Raw genomic sequence first — 20,446 nt, forward strand, 5'->3', positions numbered from 1 at the left:
TACGTGTTGAAAGTTCTCCAGATTCTCTGAAACTTTTGATTATATTATGGACTGTAGATGATGGAATCCCTAAATTCTTTGCAAGTGAACGCTGAGAAACATTGTTCTTTAACCGTTTGGACTATTTTTCACGCAGTTGTTCACAAGGTGGTGATCCTCACCACATCTTTGCTTGTGAACAGTTGAGCCTTTTGGGGATGCTCCTTTTATACCCGTTCATGACACTCGCCTGTTTCCAATTAGGTGTTCTTTCATTCATGAGCATTCAACAACTTTCCCAGTATTTTATTGCCCCGTCCCAACTTTTTTGAAATGTGTTGCAGGCATCCATTTCAAAATGAGCAAATATTTGCACAAAAACAACAAAATCTATCAGTCTGAACATATCCTGTCTTTGTGGTGTATTCAGTTGAATATAGGTTGAAGAGGATTTGCAAATCATTGTATTATATTTTTATTTACATTTTACACAACATCTCAACTTCATTGGAATCAGGGTTGTATAAAAAATGGCTGTTTGTACAAAATTTTACCTGTTTTTTGGGGGGGGGGGGGGGGGGCGCTTGGAGGGTGTCTCACCCAGGGAGCATTTAAGTGTAGAACTGCCACTTATCCCCACATAGCCCATTACTGTTCCTGGAGGATTGGTTATGACTATATTTTAATACTGCTTATCATCTGGGGAGCCTGAGAAAAGAGAATCTCTATCTAATTCTCTGCTTCTACATGTCATTTCCTTTAATCGCCTTCCTCCTGTGATTTTTTTCTCCCCAACCCAAACACAAGCACCCAAAGCTCACCCATCAGCTTTTCAATCTTTCAATTTTCTGCCATGGTGAAAAGCACTTAAATTTATCGCTCCATCTGTTTATTCTACATCCTTCCCACCTCCTCATCCATCTCTCCTCCTTTCCATCTGCGTATGTGTTCCAAGCAACCTTCAGTGAAAACCTGCACTCTTGTGCTCTTTGTGTCTAATATCCCAGTATTTTTCCGGACATTTCGTCAAGATAACCTCAGCAGTGATTCTGAGCTTGTGATCGTGCTGCAGTCGTCATGTTCTGCAGAACAGTGTCGCAACTGCCTGGTTGTAATTCATAGAAAGGAAATGGTGCACGTGCATGTTTTAAATTTGTTCCTGCTAAACCTGACCTGTAACGTTTAGCAATATAAATAGGAATCATTTTTCACGGTAACAGCACTGACACCCAGGAGACCAACAGCTAGCGAGTAAGATGGTAGGGTTGTTTGATGTGGGGGGTGTTGGTGCAAACACATAACTACAGCCTCCATCAGCTGTGAGGTTGAGACACATTGCCCACGAGCTTCCAAGCTGCACAAAGCGCCCCACCGTGCAACACACGTCATTGCTATGCTTCTTTCGACACAGTTTTCATTTTAAGATTCAGCACTCATTCTGTTTAAATGCCAAAAATACTTGTAGAGCCGCCAGAAATGACTATTTTTCTATTGATTAAGCGATCGAGTGTTTTATGCCGCTAGTTGATTAATCTAAATGATTAATTTTCTTCCAAAATAAGGATTTTTATAGCTAACATCACCATCTCCATTATCACGCTACTTTACAAAATAAGACAGCAACTTTTTTCTTTTTTGTGGTCTTCCCACAGCACCTCTGCATTAATGTGGATAAACAGGAAACTAGCAGATATCAGAATGTTTTTTTAGGCAAAGATCATTCATGAACAGCTTTAATCCTACCTAGAATTTGCATTGTTTCTACAGATGGTTGTTGCACGTGGTGCCGAACTCTGACAAGGAATGGATTATTGAATGTTATGCTTTTGTCAAGCATGGGCTGATTTCTTTCTCTTATGTACCTGCAAGGCTTCATCTTTGTCACCATGATTATTCTGGTCTCACAAACATCTCGCGGAACGCAAAACGTGAGTACGGTTGCTGTGACACGTGATGGATTAAATCCAGCACTGCTTTAAGGTCATTTACCCCATTTTGTAGAGTTGTCCAATTACAACATAAGACTAATTATTTATATAAAATATATAGCATAAATATAAATAATGTAAAATACTTCTCAATTAATAACAAAATACAACTACTTGTTCCGCTTTGTGTTTATCAGCAGTTGCAAACCAGCTTTAGCGTTGCATACTGCCACCTACTGTATCAGAGTGTGTGTGGAATAATGCCATTCATTATTCTATACAATACAGATGGTTGACTAACAAAATGAAACACTCCGGAAACAGCACAAATTGGATCATTTTACCACAATTATGCCATACTTTTAAAAGACTGAACAAGAGTCAACAACTCTCCCTTGATGGGGTGTCAGCCCAGTTTAGCAGCTTGCTCTGCATTGTGTTTTTGACTCCTCCAACTCCCTCCTTCCAGGGACGCAAATCCATGATCTCCGGCATGAGAGGTGGATGCTCTGACCAGTCGGCTAAAACCCAGACACTGGCCTAAGTGGCCAGAGAATCCTTTGGCTGGCGGGGGTGGGGTGCTATTGACACTTGCACAGTGACTCCTGCTGGCCTCCGTCACACTAGCACAAGTTACGTCCCCAGCCAAGGACAAAACCCTTTTCTACAGCTATGTGGACTGAGACAACGCAGATAAGGTGACCTGATACAGGACAGGAACATGTGTCATGAGGAAAATTGGAACCCAGGTCTACATATTGGCAGACTAGCACCTTCACCACTGAGCTACTTGCTTTACTTTAATGCCCTGCGACACAAATAAATCTGAGGGAGGAATCAAACCATCAGTGCACTTTATTGCATAAAGATTGGCTGAGTGAACCTGAAACCCATTCAGTGGTTTGAATTTGAAAGCCATTTAAGAACTATGTAAAATGTTTGAAATACAGGCTGATCAAGAACTGAACTGAACATCTACTGAGGTTAGAACCAAGTTTATCAAGAATTCACATTCTGACTCTGAACATTAATATACTACATCCATCCATTTTCTATACCTGCGTACTCCAATTAAGGGCCACGGTGGGGCTGGAGCCTATCCCAACAGATGTAGGACATGGGCCAGTCTGTCGTAGGGCCACATAAACTATATGTTTTGGATCATTTGTTATTGTTGAACATTAGACTACTTTAAAGCTGCACTTCACTGTTAAAATCATTCTGATGCATGTTAGATGCTTCTCTTTATGCGTGTTCCTGCAGAGGTGCGTCTGTTAGACCAAAAAAAAAGAGTTACCTTCACATTTTGTAGAGTAGCCTGATAATGTATTGGCCAATGAAAGCCAATGAAACCAATTCATTTGGTTTCATTGGCCAGAGCAGGCGACATTGAAGGAAATTTGAAACTGCTGGCTAAGGCTAAGCGTAAATTTGGTAGATTGTAATTCACATCGGCAGTAATGACACCCGGTTACGCCAATCGGAGGTCACTAAAATTAACATTGAATCGGTGTGTAACTTTGCAAAAACAATGTCGGACTCTGTAGTTTTCTCTGGGCCCCTCCCCAGTCGGACCGGGAGTGACACGTTTAGCCGCATGTTCTCCTTGAATTGCTGGCTGTCTGAGTGGTGTCCAAAAAATGAGGTGGGCTTCATAGATAATTGGCAAAGCTTCTGGGGAAAACCTGGTCTTGTTAGGAGAGACGGCATCCATCCCACTTTGGATGGAGCAGCTTTCATTTCTAGAAATCTGGCCAATTTTCTTAAATCCTCCAAACCGTGACTATCCAGGGTTGGGACCAGAAAGCAGAGTTGTAGTCTTACACACCTCTCTGCAGCTTCTCTCCCCCTGCCATCCCCTCATTACCCCATCCCCATAGAGACGGTGCCTGCTCCCAGACCACCAATAACCAGTAAAAATCTATTTAAGCATAAAAATTCAAAAAGAAAAAATAATATAGCACCTTCAACTGCACCACAGACTAAAACAGTTAAATGTGGTCTATTAAACATTAGGTCTCTCTCTTCTAAGTCCCTGTTAGTAAATTATATAATAATTGATCAACATATTGATTTATTCTGCCTTACAGAAACCTGGTTACAGCAGGATGAATATGTTAGTTTAAATGAGTCAACACCCCCGAGTCACACTAACTGCCAGAATGCTCGTAGCACGGGCCGAGGCGGAGGATTAGCAGCAATCGTCCATTCCAGCTTATTAATTAATCAAAAACCCAGACAGAGCTTTAATTCATTTGAAAGCTTGACTCTTAGTCTTGTCCATCCAAATTGGAAGTCCCAAAAACCAGTTTTATTTGTTATTATCTATCGTCCACCTGGTCGTTACTGTGAGTTTCTCTGTAAATTTTCAGACCTTTTGTCTGACTTAGTGCTTAGCTCAGATAAGATAATTATAGTGGGCGATTTTAACATCCACACAGATGCTGAGAATGACAGCCTCAACACTGCATTTAATCTATTATTAGACTCAATTGGCTTTGCTCAAAATGTAAATGAGTCCACCCACCACTTTAATCATATCTTAGATCTTGTTCTGACTTATGGTATGGAAATTGAAGACTTAACAGTATTCCCTGAAAACTCCCTTCTGTCTGATCATTTTTTAATAACATTTACATTTACCCTGATGGACTACCCAGCAGTGGGGAATAAGTTTCTTTATACTAGAAGTCTTTCAGAAAGCGTTGTAACTAGGTTTAAGGATATGATTTCTTCTTTATGTTCTCTAATGCCATATACCAACACAGTGCAGAGTAGCTACCTAAACTCTGTAAGTGAGATAGAGTATCTCGTCAATAGTTTTACATCCTCATTGAAGACAACTTTGGATGCTGTAGCTCCTCTGAAAAAGAGAGCTTTAAATCAGAAGTGCCTGACTCCGTGGTATAACTCACAAACTCGCAGCTTAAAGCAGATAACCCGTAAGTTGGAGAGGAAATGGCGTCTCACTAATTTAGAAGATCTTCACTTAGCCTGGAAAAAGAGTCTGTTGCTCTATAAAAAAGCCCTCCGTAAAGCTAGGACATCTTACTACTCATCACTAATTGAAGAAAATAAGAACAACCCCAGGTTTCTTTTTAGCACTGTAGCCAGGCTGACAAAGAGTCAGAGCTCTATTGAGCCGAGTATTCCTTTAACTTTAACTAGTAATGACTTCAAGACTTTCTTTGCTAATAAAATTTTAACTATTAGAGAAAAAATTACTCATAACCATGCCAAAGACGTATCGTTATCTTTGGCTGCTTTCAGTGATGCCGGTATTTGGTTAGACTCTTTCTCTCCGATTGTTCTGTCTGAGTTATTTTCATTAGTTACTTCCTCCAAACCATCAACATGTCTATTAGACCCCATTCCTACCAGGCTGCTCAAGGAAGCCCTACCATTAATTAATGCTTCGATCTTAAATATGATCAATCTATCTTTATTAGTTGGCTATGTACCACAGGCTTTTAAGGTGGCAGTAACTAAACCATTACTTAAAAAGCCATCACTTGACCCAGCTATCTTAGCTAATTATAGGCCAATCTCCAACAAAAGCAACACTGAGGTCTAACAGAACAAGCACAGAGATGAGTCCACTGTCTGAGGCCAAAAGAAGATCATTTGTAACCTTCACTAATGCTGTTTCTGTACTATGCTTAATTCTAAACCCTGACTGAAACTCTTCAAATAGACCATTCCTCTGCAGATGATCAGTTAGCTGTTTTACAACTACCCTTTCAAGAATTTTTGAGAGAAAAGGAAGGTTGGAGATAGGCCTATAATTATCTAAGATAGCTGGGTCAAGTGATGGCTTTTTAAGTAATGGTTTAATTACTGCCACCTTAAAAGCCTGTGGTACATAGCCAACTAATAAAGACAGATTGATCATATTTAAGATCGAAGTATTAATTAATGGTAGGGCTTCCTTGAGCAGCCTGGTAGGAATGGGGTCTAATAGACATGTTGATGGTTTGGAGGAAGTAACTAACGAAAATAACTCAGACAGAACAATCGGAGAGAAAGAGTCTAACCAAATACCAGCATCACTGAAAGCAGCCAAAGAGAACAATATGTCTTTGGGATGGTTATGAGTATTTTTTTCTCTAATAGTTAAAATTTTATTAGCAAAGAAAGTCGTGAAGTCATTACTAGTTAAAGTTAAAGGAATACTCGGCTCAATAGAGCCTTGACTCTTTGTCAGCTTGGCTACAGTGCTGAAAAGAAACCTGGGGTTGTTCTTATTTACTTCAATTAGTGATGAGTAGTAAGATGTCCTAGCTTTACAGTTGGCTTTTTTTATAGAGCAACAGACTCTTTTTCCAGGCTAAGTGAAGATCTGCACATGTTGATCTAAAAATTATGTGTGTCCCAGAACTGAGATGGTGCATTAATATCATCTGTCAACACAAAGCATTTGCACCATAGACGACCAAAAACTAGGTTTGAGTCAAGCACTGTATTTAAAACAGTGCAACACTCATACCCACCTTACATAAGCAGGTTCATCATCACACATAGTATAATAGAAAAAACAACTAAAGGAAAAAAAACCCCACAGCTTTAATAACTGGTTTGCACCATTTTGTAACACTGTAACCATGCAGCTATAGGGCTATGTTGGATAAACACAGTGGGATTCAGTTTTTAATGAGAGTTGAGATGACAAGTTGTAATCACTGACTACAATGAGCTAGTACCAGATTAGTCCTGTAATTTTCTTTTACCCAACTAGTTGTGTGATTCAGTTTTTCCAACACAGATATCAAAAACAGCATCAGGTTAGCATTACAGAGTTTGTTTTACTGAGCACAAAGATCAAGCAGTAACCAACAATGGCCAACATCCAGCCGCAGCTGGCACTCGCTTTACTTAAAGCGACAGTGTGTAGGATTTAGTGGTGTACGTGGTCTGTTAGAAAACTATCCGACATTTTTATTTTTTGCAAAAACCATATGGCTTTGAATCACGTGTGATTGCATCAGCCAAGCTTGAACCTTCGTGCGCATGCGTGAGTTTTTTCACGCCTGTCGGTTGCGTCATTCACCTGTGAGCAGGTTTTGTGTGAGCAATGGTCCACCCCTCTCGTCAGATTTTTATTGCGAATAAATGTCTGAACGATTTGGAGCTTTGCTGCATCAAATTTTTCCAGAAACTGTGAGAGACCTCCAGGTGGACACCATTCGGAAAGTTCAGATGGCTTTCAGGGACGAGTTTATGGGGATTACACAGATTAAGGAGTGCTCCAGCCAGTTTAAAGACTGCCCACAACGGCTGAGAGTGCCGATCGACAGGCTGACACCCCGCTGAAACAACGAGATCATTTCCAACGTGAAGGCTTTGTTGATCCGGGACGTCGTCTGACTTCCACAAAAATTGCAGAAGACGTGGACATCAAGACTTTTTCGGCACATTCCACTGTTACAGGAGTTTTTTTCATGGAAAGATAAGCGGAGGGATGCGCCACCGTGCCACTCATGGCGCGGGAAAAAAGCACCTCCGTGTTGGTCTCACAGGACGGCTTTCAGATGGATTTCGTTGGCTTTTCAGTCGTGTGACTATCCGAGAAATTGTGCATGAGCTGGACATGCCAGAACATGACCTGTGAGGCTTCATCACGGCGTTGCTTTGCGCCATGCGGCTCCACCGCGACGCGCGGAATTCCTCCGCCCGTCTGTCTCAATGTGCCGAAAAAGTGCAGATGTCCACGTCTTCCGCAATTCCTGTGGAAGTCAGACGACGTCCCGGATCAACACAGCGTAAAGTATGGAAATGAACAGCACATTTCACTGTTACAGGAGTTTTTGTCATGGAAAGAGGAGCGGAGGAATTCTGCGCGTCACGGTGGAGCCACATGGCGCAAAGCAACGTCGTGATGAAGCCTCACAGGACATGTTCTGGCATGTCCAGCTCATGCACAATTTCTCGGATAGTCACATGACTGAAAAGCCACCGAAATCCATCTGAAAGCCATCTCAAAGCCGTCCTGTGAGACCAACACGGAGGTGGTTTTGTGCCGCACCATGAGCGGCTCTGTGGCGCATCCCTCCACTCCTCTTTCCATGACAAAAACTCTGTAACAGTGGAATGTGCTGAAAAAGTGCTGATGTCCACATCTTGCCATTTTTGTGGAAGTCAGACGACGTCCTGGATCAACAAAGCCTTCATGTTGGAAATGATCTGGTTGTTTCAGTGGGGTTTCAGCCTGTCGATCGGCGCTTGGAGTACGCCGCGCTCTCAGCAGCTGTGGGCGGTCTTTAAACCGGCTGGAGCACTCCTTAATCTGTGTAATCCCCATAAAATCATCCCTGAAAGCCATCTGAATTTTCCGAATGGTGTCCACCTGGAGGTCTCTCACAGTTTCTGGAAAAATTTGAAGCAGCAAAGCTCCAAATTGTTCAGACATTTATTCGCAATAAAAATCCGAGGAGAGGGGTGGACCACTGCTCACACAAAGCCTGCTCACAGGCGAATGATGCAACCGACAGGCGTGAAAAAACTCACGCATGCGCACGAAGGTTCAAGCTTGGCTGATGCAATCATACGTGATTCAAATCCATATGGTTTTTGCAAAAAATAAAAAGGTCTGATAGTTTTCTAACAGACCTCGTATATTAACAGAATGAAATTGGTCTGTGGATGAGAGTGTGTGTGTGTGTGTCCATGGGTGTTTGCAGTCCGTTTGGCCCAGGGGAAGAAGCTGTTTGTCAGCCTGCTGGTGTGGAACTTTGCTGACCTGTAGTGTCTCCCAGAGGGCAACTGGTCAAACGGGGTGGGCAGGGTGTGTGGAGTCTCCTGTGTTGGCCTTGGTTCTCCGCAGGCAGCAGGATGTGGCAGTGTTTTCAGGCTGGGCAGAGGGCAGCTGATGATCTTTTGGGCAGTGTTTATGACCCTATGCACTGTCTTCCTGTCTTCGGCTGTGGAACCGAAGACAGGAAGGTGATGTGGAAGAAAAGAGGATTCAGTGGTGGCTGCCCTACACACTGTTACTAGTGCATGGGTTGCTAGTGCATGCTAACAACTTTAAGAACCCTCTTTTTTATGAGATGAACAATCATACGTATTGCTTGTTGTTTTCGTGGTTCGCTCACACGAGCTGTTTCGCCAGGAGTCGCCAAGTTGTACTTATTCGTACTATGTGTGAAGGGGCCCTTAGATTTGCCTTAATCAATTTATTGTGTAGGTCAGTGAACTAGTCAACTAATGACTTTCATTATTCGTCCGGACCCTAGTTTTCACAGAGGGCGTTCAGACTTTGAATATGGTTTGAATCTGCTGATCATACATCATTAAAATGCACACCACCCATGCACTGATACAAAAACATATTACAAACTGCTCCAGTGTGCAACAACAGACTGCACATCTTGTCATTTACTTTAAAAAGTAGTGCAGGTGATAATTCTGTCCTTCATTCAATCAGGAATATGCACATGTGAGGTGCATCTCGGAGGTCACGTGACACCCGCGTGGACCCGCCCCAGAATGTTTGCGTCTGCAGTCTGCATTTTAGACTCTGCTCCATAGATCCTCAATACGGCATCCATTATCTGCAATGAAACTGTCGCTTTTGTAAATGTTTGTACAAATATGTCTGTGTTTTATGCTGACTGGACTTAATGCACTCCCACAAAATGTTGAAGTAGACAAAAAAAAAGTTCAGTGCGGTTGGAAAATTTCATCCATCAGGAGGTCACTGTTGTCTGCTGTCACTTTCTGAAAAGCTTTTCTCTAATTACAATCTCATTCCACTTCAGGCTCTTGTGGTTTGAAGGAAACCCATTGATTTCTCTTGACACATGCTCTAATTTTCTCTCTCGTAATCTTTTGTAAACCACTCAGTGAGTGACGATTGATTAACACAACATGGCTAACACGCTCACAGCACAGCTATGAACACACACGTAATTTAAAGATGTGAGCGTTGAATTTTGGTTTGTAACAATCTGTGTGTTCTTTCCTGTTGCAGATCACATTCTTCATGTTGCTATCAGCAGTGTGCGTGATGCTGAACCTGGCCGGATCCATCCTGTCCTGCCAGAATGCTCAGTTGGTCAACTCACTGGAAGACTGTCAGCTGGTGAGACCGCAGAACCGAAACACACTTCATCTCATAAAATTCATATGGAAAAAAATGGGATTTTGCAGAGACTGCACGCACTTTGTGCTGGAAAAGTAGCTTTTGTAGCTAGCAAGCTTTGGAAAGCTAACAAGCTAGCACCTATAATTTAGTTGCTTGACTGTTGATAATAAAATTGTCTTGTTATATTTGTTAAAAGAAACTAGATTTGCAAGTTTAACACATTGTAAATATCAACTGATCTAAGCAACATATTGGTTGTAGGCAGTGTCCCACAGCAGCCTGTACTCAAGGTTCTTGGAATGGAGCAATATCTCCACCAAGTGGAAATTTACCAGTAATGCAGGTACAACAGAGTTTCGCCAAGAGTTCTAGTGAGTTATATTTTTCAGCTGTGTGACCTAGATCAAAGTTAAGTTAAAGTACTAGTGCTTTAAGCAACTGAGTGGTGAAAAACAGTCAAAATTTTCTCAGTGAAAAATTTATTTTTTAGCTTTAAACACTAGCGGGCTTGTCGAATATATTACAGACATTATGCAAAGGATGTGGAAACCAGGTATTAGTGTTGGCTTGCTGACTTTGGTTGATAAGTGTTGGCTTGCTGACTTTGGTTGATAAATTAGGGAATATGTGTTTTGTTTTCTAATGCTATATCGGCAAATAAAAACAGCCAATTGTGTTGCTGACCTAACCACATTACTACATTGGGATATGGGTAAATAAAATAATGGCAGTTCCCCTTTCAATATTTTACACCGGTAAGTCCCTTCAGCTGCTCCCTTGTTTTTATTGGGGGTCGCCACAGCAGATCCAAGGTGGCTCTGCATGTTAATTTGGAAGATGTTTTATGCCAGATGCCCTTCCTGATGCAACTCCACATTACATGGAGAAATGTGTCAGGGGTGCGGTTTGAACCGGGAATCTTCCACACTGTTATATTTTATCTTGACCTAAAATGTCTATAACTGTGACAAACCAGGATGTGAAGATCACAGTTTCCCACAAATACAATCAGACATTAGACTTGTGCAAAAACAACCATTGCACTGCTGTAGTATATTTTCAACAGAACCACATCATCCAACCACATCATTTTGAAACCCTCTAAGTGATGTCACAGTATGTACAAAAACATTATAGGCTCCACTGAAATGGAAGGTATGACCAAAATATGAGAAAGTGTGAGAGGAAAAAGAAGAATATTTGAATATCTTTAAAATCCGACAACAGTTAAAACAAGACAAAGGCACAATGATGTAATATTCTAGTACTACAGTGCTCCTGCTACACATCAGCAGTGTCTTCACTGACATGCACAGATATCACAGTCATGTGTGCGCTTTCCTTTTGTAATCTTGTTGTTAAGCGCTGACGTAACGCATCACGTGATAAATCTGTTTCCGGGTCCAAAGACTTCCAAGTTTACAATTAAAGTTACGTCTGTTTGATCCTTTTAAGGATTTACAGTTTAAGTTTAGTTTGTGTTTACATTGTGCGCAAACCTCCGTCCCTCCCTTCTCCGCCTCCACCTCCGTTAACCGCATTCGTCTGGTTCTATGGTCAGAACACTTAATAAAACTTTTTTTTCTTTTACTTTACATATTTTATTATGCGCAGGTAAAATATACATGTCTGTTTGTTAATAAAAAAAAATATTTATTACAATAAACAGGACGTTAAAGTGCAAACTTCACTTTCCCCCCGAACGACATGAATTGGAAGCGATCGCAGCTCGCAGCAACTCCCATTGAAAATAATGGAGAAACAACCTGAGTGTCTGACATTTTTAAATAAAACAAACGCAGTAACAACATCTAAAAACCCAGTTAATATATCCAGGAGAGTTTTAGGCACAATATACAAAGAGTTTTATGTTGTGATGTTAATGTTGTTGTCCGTGTGCAACAGTTTAAGTGCAGCCTGATCAGATCATCTCAGTGCAGTTCTCAGTGTTAATGACAGCGCGCCTTTTTTGTTTGGAGCCGGAAGTTGAAAATCACATGATGCGTTATGTCACACTTAACAACTGGATATCAGAAAGAAGACCAGAAGAAGAAGCCACGTGTTTGCAGCCTGTTAGCGTAGCGTAACATCTTATTTCAACCCGATGAAAATTCATCTGCCTTTCTAGACGTTTGATGCAAACATTGAAGAAACAACATTTTCTTCATTATTTAGTCACAGGTCAAGCAAATGTACAGCTGAGACAACACATTATTCCGAATCAGAGTTGTATGTCAGTGCATCAAAATCCCTCTGGGTCATATGATTACCCATAATTCTCTTCTGTGCATCAGTCAGAAATGATGCTAACCTGCAGCAGCATGAGTATAAAAAGAGGCCTTTAATAATCACTTAAACTGCCTTCCTCGCTATGAACTGGTGTGAAGATATTTACAAATTTGTAACTGAACATAAATTTTGAACTGGTTACTGTTTCAGTAAGTATACTGCCCCCTGCTGACCAACAGGTGGATTCAGGGAGATGAAAATCCATAGCAGTGTTTTGTTGAGATTAGCTCTCTCGTCGAGTTGAGCTACCTGTAGCATAAACTGTCAGTTACGTATGTCAAGATAAGCTCCCCCATCGAAACAAGCTACTTATTGCGTTTCACTTTCATTCACTGAATATATGACTCTTGACTTTTTTTGACAGACAAATAAATGTATAAATGGTTCATCCTAATGTAATGTGTAAAACGTACTCACTAAGTACTGGAGGCAATTTTTTTTTATCGCGATTATCTGTCATTAAAATAATTCTCATTTATTTGCACCTCAATTCCCTTTGTACTTTACTGGACAGATAATTTATTTTATTATATGGTTGCGATGCTACGCGTGCTCTGATTGGTATTGATATTTTCCTATATGAGACCGGTTTCCATGACAGTAGGGCCACAAATCAGAAAGCTAAAAACATGATTAGAAAAACCAAGTCGGACATGAACGTACTCCATAAATATCTAAACAGCATCGGAAAAAACACACGGATTGAAAGCTTACCTGCTAATGAACTGACCATCTGTTAGCAAGTTCTTCATGGAAGTGAAGAAAATGAATGATCTCAACACCGTCAGCAGCATATTCGGGCGATACTATAGGTTTGCGTGTTTATATATATATATATATATATATATATATATATATATATATATATATATATATATATATATATATATAATAGCCATATAATAAATGAATTATTAACCTTGTTTGCTCAGTCAGTACAGGGATATCAGACCTCTGTGTTTTTTGTACGGTACTAACACCTCGGTTTGATATTTCCCCGTACAGACCTCTCACTCAGTTAATAATCCTTTAATATTTAGTATACATTCAGTTGATATTGGCCCATAGGAAAAAATGGCCTCAGGGTGTATGGTTTTCTTCAGGGTGTATAAAGCTATATTCTTTGGTAAAACAACTTGATAACTATTTTATCATATACCTATAAATGATAAATGCACGCAGAACACAATGCGCGTGCTCTTCCTTCGCTCACTGCCTCCGGGGGTACGGATGCGGGACCCGCAAAGAATCCAAGTCATGGCCACGGAGCTCTGCGGCTGTGTTACCGAGACCATGCAGCGGGCGCTGCGCATCAAAACAACTAGCGTAGTCTCTGGACCTGTTGCTGCATGTAGCTCAGCACAGCAGACAGGGGGGCGGTGTGAGTGGCCCACTGCGGTGCTTACCGAGCCCTCAGACTCAGTAAGCGCATTGGAGGCAGTGAGAGTAATCGCAGTGATGCCGACCGGTGTCAAGTACAATTCTTTCCGCCTCACTTAGGAAACAGCGCTTGGAACTTGAGGTAGATGGATGATGAAAGAAGCAAACCACCTTCGCAATTTACGTCGATATTTTGATGAATTTTTGATGATTTCTTCATTTACAGCAGCTTCATTAAACAAATGTACTCGAATGATTATCAGCACGACGGCGAGCTGACGGGCTAACCTCTGCTAACACTAGAAGACAGTTGCCAGTTATGGCTTCTGAAACAAGGGAGGAAAAAAAGAAACAGCACCGTTCAGCTGAAGCATTAGTGGACGTACGTGACACCGGTGGGAAATACACACATGGAACAAGAGGTGAAGCTCTTAACAGACAGAATATTTTACGTCCACTAATGCTTCAGCTGAACGGTGCTGTTTCTTTTTTTTTCTCCCTTGATTCAGAAGCCATAACTGGCAACTGTCTTCTAGTGTTAGCAGAGGTTAGCCTGTAAGCTCGCCGTCGTGCTGATAATCATTCGAGTACATTTGTTTAATGAAGCTGCTGTAAATGAAGAAATTCATCAGAATATCGACATAAGTTACAAAAACTATTCATACTGTAAACATATCATACCTCATACCTAATGGAATGCTTCGCTAGCTAGGCAAGCAAGCTAAGAAAGGTGGCTGAGGGCCCGTATATGACTGCTTGCAGTCCTAGTTTACTATTGCTTTTTAATTCAGCCTCTCCTGTTAGTCGACAGACATTTAGTTGCTCAACAAACTGTACGAATGCGAGAATACTCGTGCTTTCATAGCATCAATGCTAAGCTTTTCAAATGTGAGGATTTTCTTGTTTTAGTTTGATTTGAGGCTAACTGCTGCCTAATGATTGCTTTCCAAAGAACATCTGATTACCAACCCCAGTGTTGCCAACTCAGCCACATGGGGTGTGCAGCCAGTACATTCTGAGTGCCGGTCCCAAGCCCGGATAAATGAGGAGGGTTGCATCAGGAAGGGCATCTGGCGTAAAACAAGCCAACCCAACTATGCAGACTAAGAATCGAATTTCCATACCAGATCGTTTGCCCCCCGGGTTAGCAATGTCCGCCACCGGTGCTGTTTCCCAACAGGGTGCCGGTCGAAATTGGGCTACTGCTGGGTGAAGACGATGAAGAAGAGGAGGAGAACGTTTCCACAAACAGCGGGAGAAGAAGAAAACTAGAAGGGTGGAAATGAGAGTAGGGACTTTGAATGTTGGTAGTATGACTGGTAAAGGGAGAGAGCTGGCTGATATGATGGAGAGGAGAAAGGTAGATGTATTGTGTGTGCAACAGACCAAGTCGAAGGGAAGTAAGAGCAGGAGCATCGGCAGTGGGTACAAGTTGTTGTACCATGGTGAGGACAGGAAGAGAAATGGCGTTGGGGTCATTTTAAAGGAAGAGTATGTTAAAGTGTGTTGGAGGTTAAGCAAGTGTCTGACAGGGTGATGAGTGTGAAGTTGGAAATTGAAGGGGTGATGATGAATATCATCAGTGCATATACCCCACAGGTAGGTTGTGAGATGAAGGAGAAAGAAGATTTCTGGAGTGTGTTAGATGAGGTGGTGGCGAGTGTGCCCAAGCATGAAAGAGTGGTGATAGGAGCGGACTTCAATGGCCATGTTGGTGAAGGGAACAGAGGTGATGAGGAAGTAATGGGTAGATATGGTATCAAGGATAGGAATGAAGAAGGACAGATGGTAGCTGATTTTGCAAAAAGGATGGAAATGGCTGTGGTGAATACCTACTTTAAGAAAAGGGAGGAGCACAGGGTAACATATAAGAGTGGAGGTAGGTGCACACAGGTGGACTACATTCTTTATAGGAGGTGCAAGCTAAAAGAAATCAGAGACTGTAAGGTGGTGGCAGGAGAGTGTGTTGTTAGACAGCATAGGATGGTTGTTTGTAGGATGAATTTAGAGGTAAAGAAGAAAAAGAGAGTGAGAGCTCAACAAAGGATCAGATGGTGGAAGCTGAAGGAGGAAGACTGTTGTGTGAAATTTAGCGAGCAGGTGAGAGAAGCACTGGTTGGAGAGGAAGCAATTTTGGACAACTGGAAAAGTACTGCAGATGTGCTAGAACAGTACTGGGTATGACATCTGGACAGTGGAAGGAAGACAATGAGACTTGGTGGTGGAATGAAGAGGTCCAGGAAAACATAAGGAGAAAGAGGTTGGCGAAAAAGTTTTGGGATAGTCGTAGAGATGAAGAAAGTAGACGGGAGTACAAGGAGATGCGGTGTTAGGCGAAAAGAGAAGTGACAAAAGTGAAGGAAAAAGCATATTGCGAGCTGACAAGAAGTTGAATAGTAAGGAAGGAGAAAAGGACTTGTACCGATTGGCCAGACAAAGAGACAGAGCTGGAAAGGATGTGCAGCAGGTTAGGGTGGTAAAAGATGCACATGGTAATGTGCTGGCAAGTGAGGAGAGTGTGCTGTGAAGGTGAAGGGAATATTTTGAAGAGCTGATGAATAAAGAAAATGAGCGAGAGAAAAGGCTGGATGATGTGGTGAGAGTAAATCAGGAAGTACAAGACATTAGTAAGGAAGAAGTGAGGGCTGCTATGAAGAGAATGAAGAGTGGAAAGGCAGTTGGTCCAGATGACATTTCAGTGGAGGCATGGAAATGTCTAGGAGAGATGGCAGTAGAGTCTCTAACCAGATTGTTTAATAAAATCTTGGAAAGTGAGAGGATGCCTGAGGAGTGGAGATGAAGTGTGCTGGTTCCTATTTTCAAGAACAAGGGTGATGTGCAGAGCTGCAGTAACTACAGAGGCATAAAGCTGATCAGCCACAGCATGAAGTTATGGGAAAGAGTAGTAGAAGCTAGGCTTAGAAAACAGGTGAAGATCTGTGAGCAGCAGTATGGTTTCATACCGAGAAAGAGCACTACAGATGCAATGTTTGCTCTGAGAATACTGTTGGAGAAGTATAGAGAAGGCCAGAAAGAGTTACATTGTGTGTTTGTGGACTTAGAAAAAGCTTATGACAGGGTGCCAAGAGAAGAGCTGTGGTATTGTATGAGGAAGTCTGGAGTGGCAGAGAAGTATGTTAGGGTAGTGCAGGACATGTACAAGAATAGTGTGACAGCAGTGAGATGCGTAGTCGGAATGACAGACTCATTCAAGGTGGAGGTGGGATTACACCAAGGATCAGCTCTGAGTCCTTTCTTGTTTGCAGTGGTTATGGACAGGTTGACGGATGAGATCAGACAGGAGTCCCCATGGACTATGATGTTTGCAGATGACATTGTGATCTGCAGTGAGATATAGAGAGCAAGTTGAGTCTAGTCTGGAGAGGTGGAGATATGCTTTGGAGAGAAGGGGAATGAAAGTCAGTAGAAGCAAGACTGAGTACATGTGTGTGAATGGGAGGGAGCCCAGTGGAATAGTGCAGTTACAAGGAGTAGAAGTGGTGAAAGTAGATGAGTTTAAATATTTGGGGTCAGCTGTTCAAAGTAATGGAGAGTGTGGTAGAGAGGTGAAGAAGAGAGTGCAGGCAGGGTGGAGTGGGTGGAGAAAGGTGGCAGGAGTGATTTGCGACCGAAGAATATCAGCAAGAGTGAAGGGGAAAGTTTACAAAACAGTAGTGAGATCAGCTATGTTGTACGGCTTAGAGACGGTGGCACTAACAAAAAGACAGGAGGCAGAGCAGAAGATGTTGAAATTCTCTTTGGGAGTAACAAGAATGGACAAGATTAGGAATGAACATATCAGAGGGACAGCTCAGGTGGGACGGTTTGGAGACAAAGTCAGAGAGGCGCAATTGAGATGGTTTGGACATGTGCAGAGGAGGGACCCAGGGTATATAGGGAGAAGGATGCTGAGGATGGAGCCACCAGGCAGGAGGAGAAGAGGGAGGCCAAAGAGGAGGTTCATGGATGTGCTGAGAGAGGACATGCAGGTGGTTGGTGTGACAGAGGAAGATACAAAGGACAGGATGAGATGGAAACGATTGATCTGCTGTGGCGACCCCTAACGGGAACAGCCGAAAGACAAAGAAGAAAAAGAGTGGTCCCTCGTTTATCGCGGGAGTTACGTTCTAAAAATAACCCGCAATAGACGAAATCCGCAAAGGAGTCAGCATTATTTTTTACAATTATTACAGATGTTTTATGGCTGTAAAACCCTTCACTACACACTTTATACACTTTTCTTAAACAGGCATTAACATTTTCTCACTTTTCTGTCCTGTGTAAACACTCAAAGTTCAAACCTTAGTAGAAAAAAAGAGAATGTTTTCCTATAAATAATTATGATGGCTTTTAGAACTAACACATTTAATTTTAACGATCAACCTACGAGGTTGGACACGTAAGAAATTATTAATAGTGACTCACCAATATTTCACAGTTCCTCTGACCACGCCTCTTCGTCGTGGCGCCGCTCCGCTGTCTGGATTGGCTGATTACTCGGGTGATATGAAAAATATTACCTGTCCACGAAAAGGGTGTATTGCTATTTATTCTTTAGTGTTTTATCCAATCATATTGGCGTATCATTTATAGGTATATGATAATATCGTTAATTGCAATTACTATGGCCAAGATAATCATGACAGAAACAAATCAGTATCATCCCATGACTAGTATACACATTGGGTAAATTACAGTGTATATTTTCAAAACTGCATTTTGTTAAAAAAAACAAAACAAAAAAAAAACATTTTGAAGCTCGACTTGTGAGGTGTTAAAGCGCATGCACAGTTGCGCGGTAGAGCTCATCTCAACGGGTATTTCATCTTGAGGGGACACCGGCACAGCGTGAGTGCAGAGATTTTGCAACAGGCTGGTTTGCAAGAAGCAGAGTCTCAGATACACTTTTCATTCTGGTCTCAGGTCACAGGGAAAAAACATTGTCCACCGTTTTGTCAGATGTCAGCATCCAGTTCATTGGGCCATAAGTGACAGTCGTGTGAGTACTAAATGTACATTCTGTACTCTGAATGATTCAAGGAATGCTGCTTTGATGTGAACAAATCTAAAAGACCTAAAAGTGAATGGCAGGAACCACAAACTTGTAGTTCTGGTTTCAGCTTGGTGTGACAGAGACAAAAACAAAGAACCAAGTCAGGAAAAGGCTGGTGCACACTGACATCTACTGTGTTGTGAAAGGACATATACAGCTGACGCCGTATCTAATTCTTTTTTATTTATCTTTTTTTTTTTTTTTTGAGTAAGTAAAATTGAATTTGTATAACACCTTTCATGAATAGAAGTCTCAAAGTGCTTCACAAATTAAAAGAAAATAATACACAATAAAATAGGGAAATGTTCCATCCTTGCATTCTAGTGCGATGACATTCGGGTGTTTAAATGGACTGGAAGTCATTTAAAGTCTGACACTGTGAAAATGGCTGCATTTTTAAAAAGCTGATAAAAACACATTTTTATGCCTGGCCGAGATTAATTTGTGTGTTTTCGGACAGGATTCCGGCAGAATCCCAAAGCAGCATTTACCTTATGCGAGGAAACTGTAGACACGCTGCTGCACTGAAATCAGTAATTAAGTTTACAGTCTGTTTTTGGTGTGCGGTTAAAATCTGAGCAGCGTGCTGATGGGTCATGGAATGTTTATATATTTAAACCTTCAGTCTTTCTGAAAAACCTGGCTGTGATCCACATACTACCACACACAGTTATGGAAGTATTCTAGGAATGTGTTTTCTGCTTATTTAAGAAACTTTTCTTCTTTTTTTTCTTTTTTCAAAGTCTGGAAAAATCCCCGTCTTTAACACTGAACAAATTTTCAAAAATTCATAACTCTCACAAAAGATCAAATTTCTTTCATATTTGACAGCTTTATGTACTGTAAGATGGTATGCTTTATTGACTGACAACGTTTGATCCAGTGTCGCCTACTGAACGCCAAAATATAATTGGTCCACCTGCCTTCACTGCGAATCTGTCCTTTCTGAACATCCAGCAGCATGATTTCACCTGTTATCACCTCGTTTCTGTTTAAAACTGCACTCCAGTCATCATCTATCTCAGCAACAGATACAGTATCTGAAACTTTTGTACAACAATCATTTCCACATAAATTCAGCATTATTTCATCATAAAAGACAGAGGACCGATCAGAACCATGTCATTTCAGAGCGTCAGTAACGATTCACCAGTTATCACCTCGTTTCTGCTTAAAAGTGACTTTAGGATGATTTAAGAGGTTTTACTTTGTCATCTGATGGTTAATAATCACATTAATCCATTTGATCACTTTAGGTGTAGCAAGTCAGATTCAGAGTCAGCCTCAGTGCAGTGAAGGCATAGTGAAGGCAGGGCAGACCAATTTTTAGAGGGGACCGTTCGGTCTGCGACACCGGGTCTGATCCAGATTACAGATTTTGTGGCCATTTAAATTTACGGAGTGGCTATACGCCCAACTATTTGTTCAATAAAGTAAATACGCGAGCATATACACCCAACCACAACCGACCAATGAGCGCGCTTGTAAGCTCACTTCCAGTTTCGACATGGGAGGAAAAAAAGGCGGATATTTTTTCGCTGGCCGCAGGAGGGTTCGCAGCCTGTGGAGGTGCTGTGATCTAAAGCGGTTCTGTTTGGCTCATCACACCCAGAGAACAGTGTCAAACTAACACGTGTCAAACGCCAAGATACAGCCCTAAAATGTGGTGTAAAAAACATAGTTTAGATGCACAAAATGTGTCAAATACACGATCACGGTTGGGCAAATAAGATA

General features: G+C 41.6%; 1 protein-coding gene across 2 annotated transcripts in view; it reads left to right on the forward strand.

Annotated features, from left to right (window-relative positions):
• fam189a1 (family with sequence similarity 189 member A1) overlaps positions 1 to 20,446 on the forward strand; it is a 347,606-nt gene that overhangs the window by 263,268 nt on the left and 63,892 nt on the right. For both annotated transcript variants that reach the window (XM_034191627.1, XM_034191634.1), the window contains exon 3: positions 9,877 to 9,987. In XM_034191627.1, the coding sequence (XP_034047518.1) occupies positions 9,877 to 9,987 (111 nt within the window). The remainder of the gene's footprint in view (positions 1 to 9,876; positions 9,988 to 20,446) is intronic.

Source organism: Thalassophryne amazonica, chromosome 2, assembly GCF_902500255.1.
Source record: "Thalassophryne amazonica chromosome 2, fThaAma1.1, whole genome shotgun sequence".
Classification (NCBI taxonomy): domain Eukaryota; kingdom Metazoa; phylum Chordata; class Actinopteri; order Batrachoidiformes; family Batrachoididae; genus Thalassophryne; species Thalassophryne amazonica.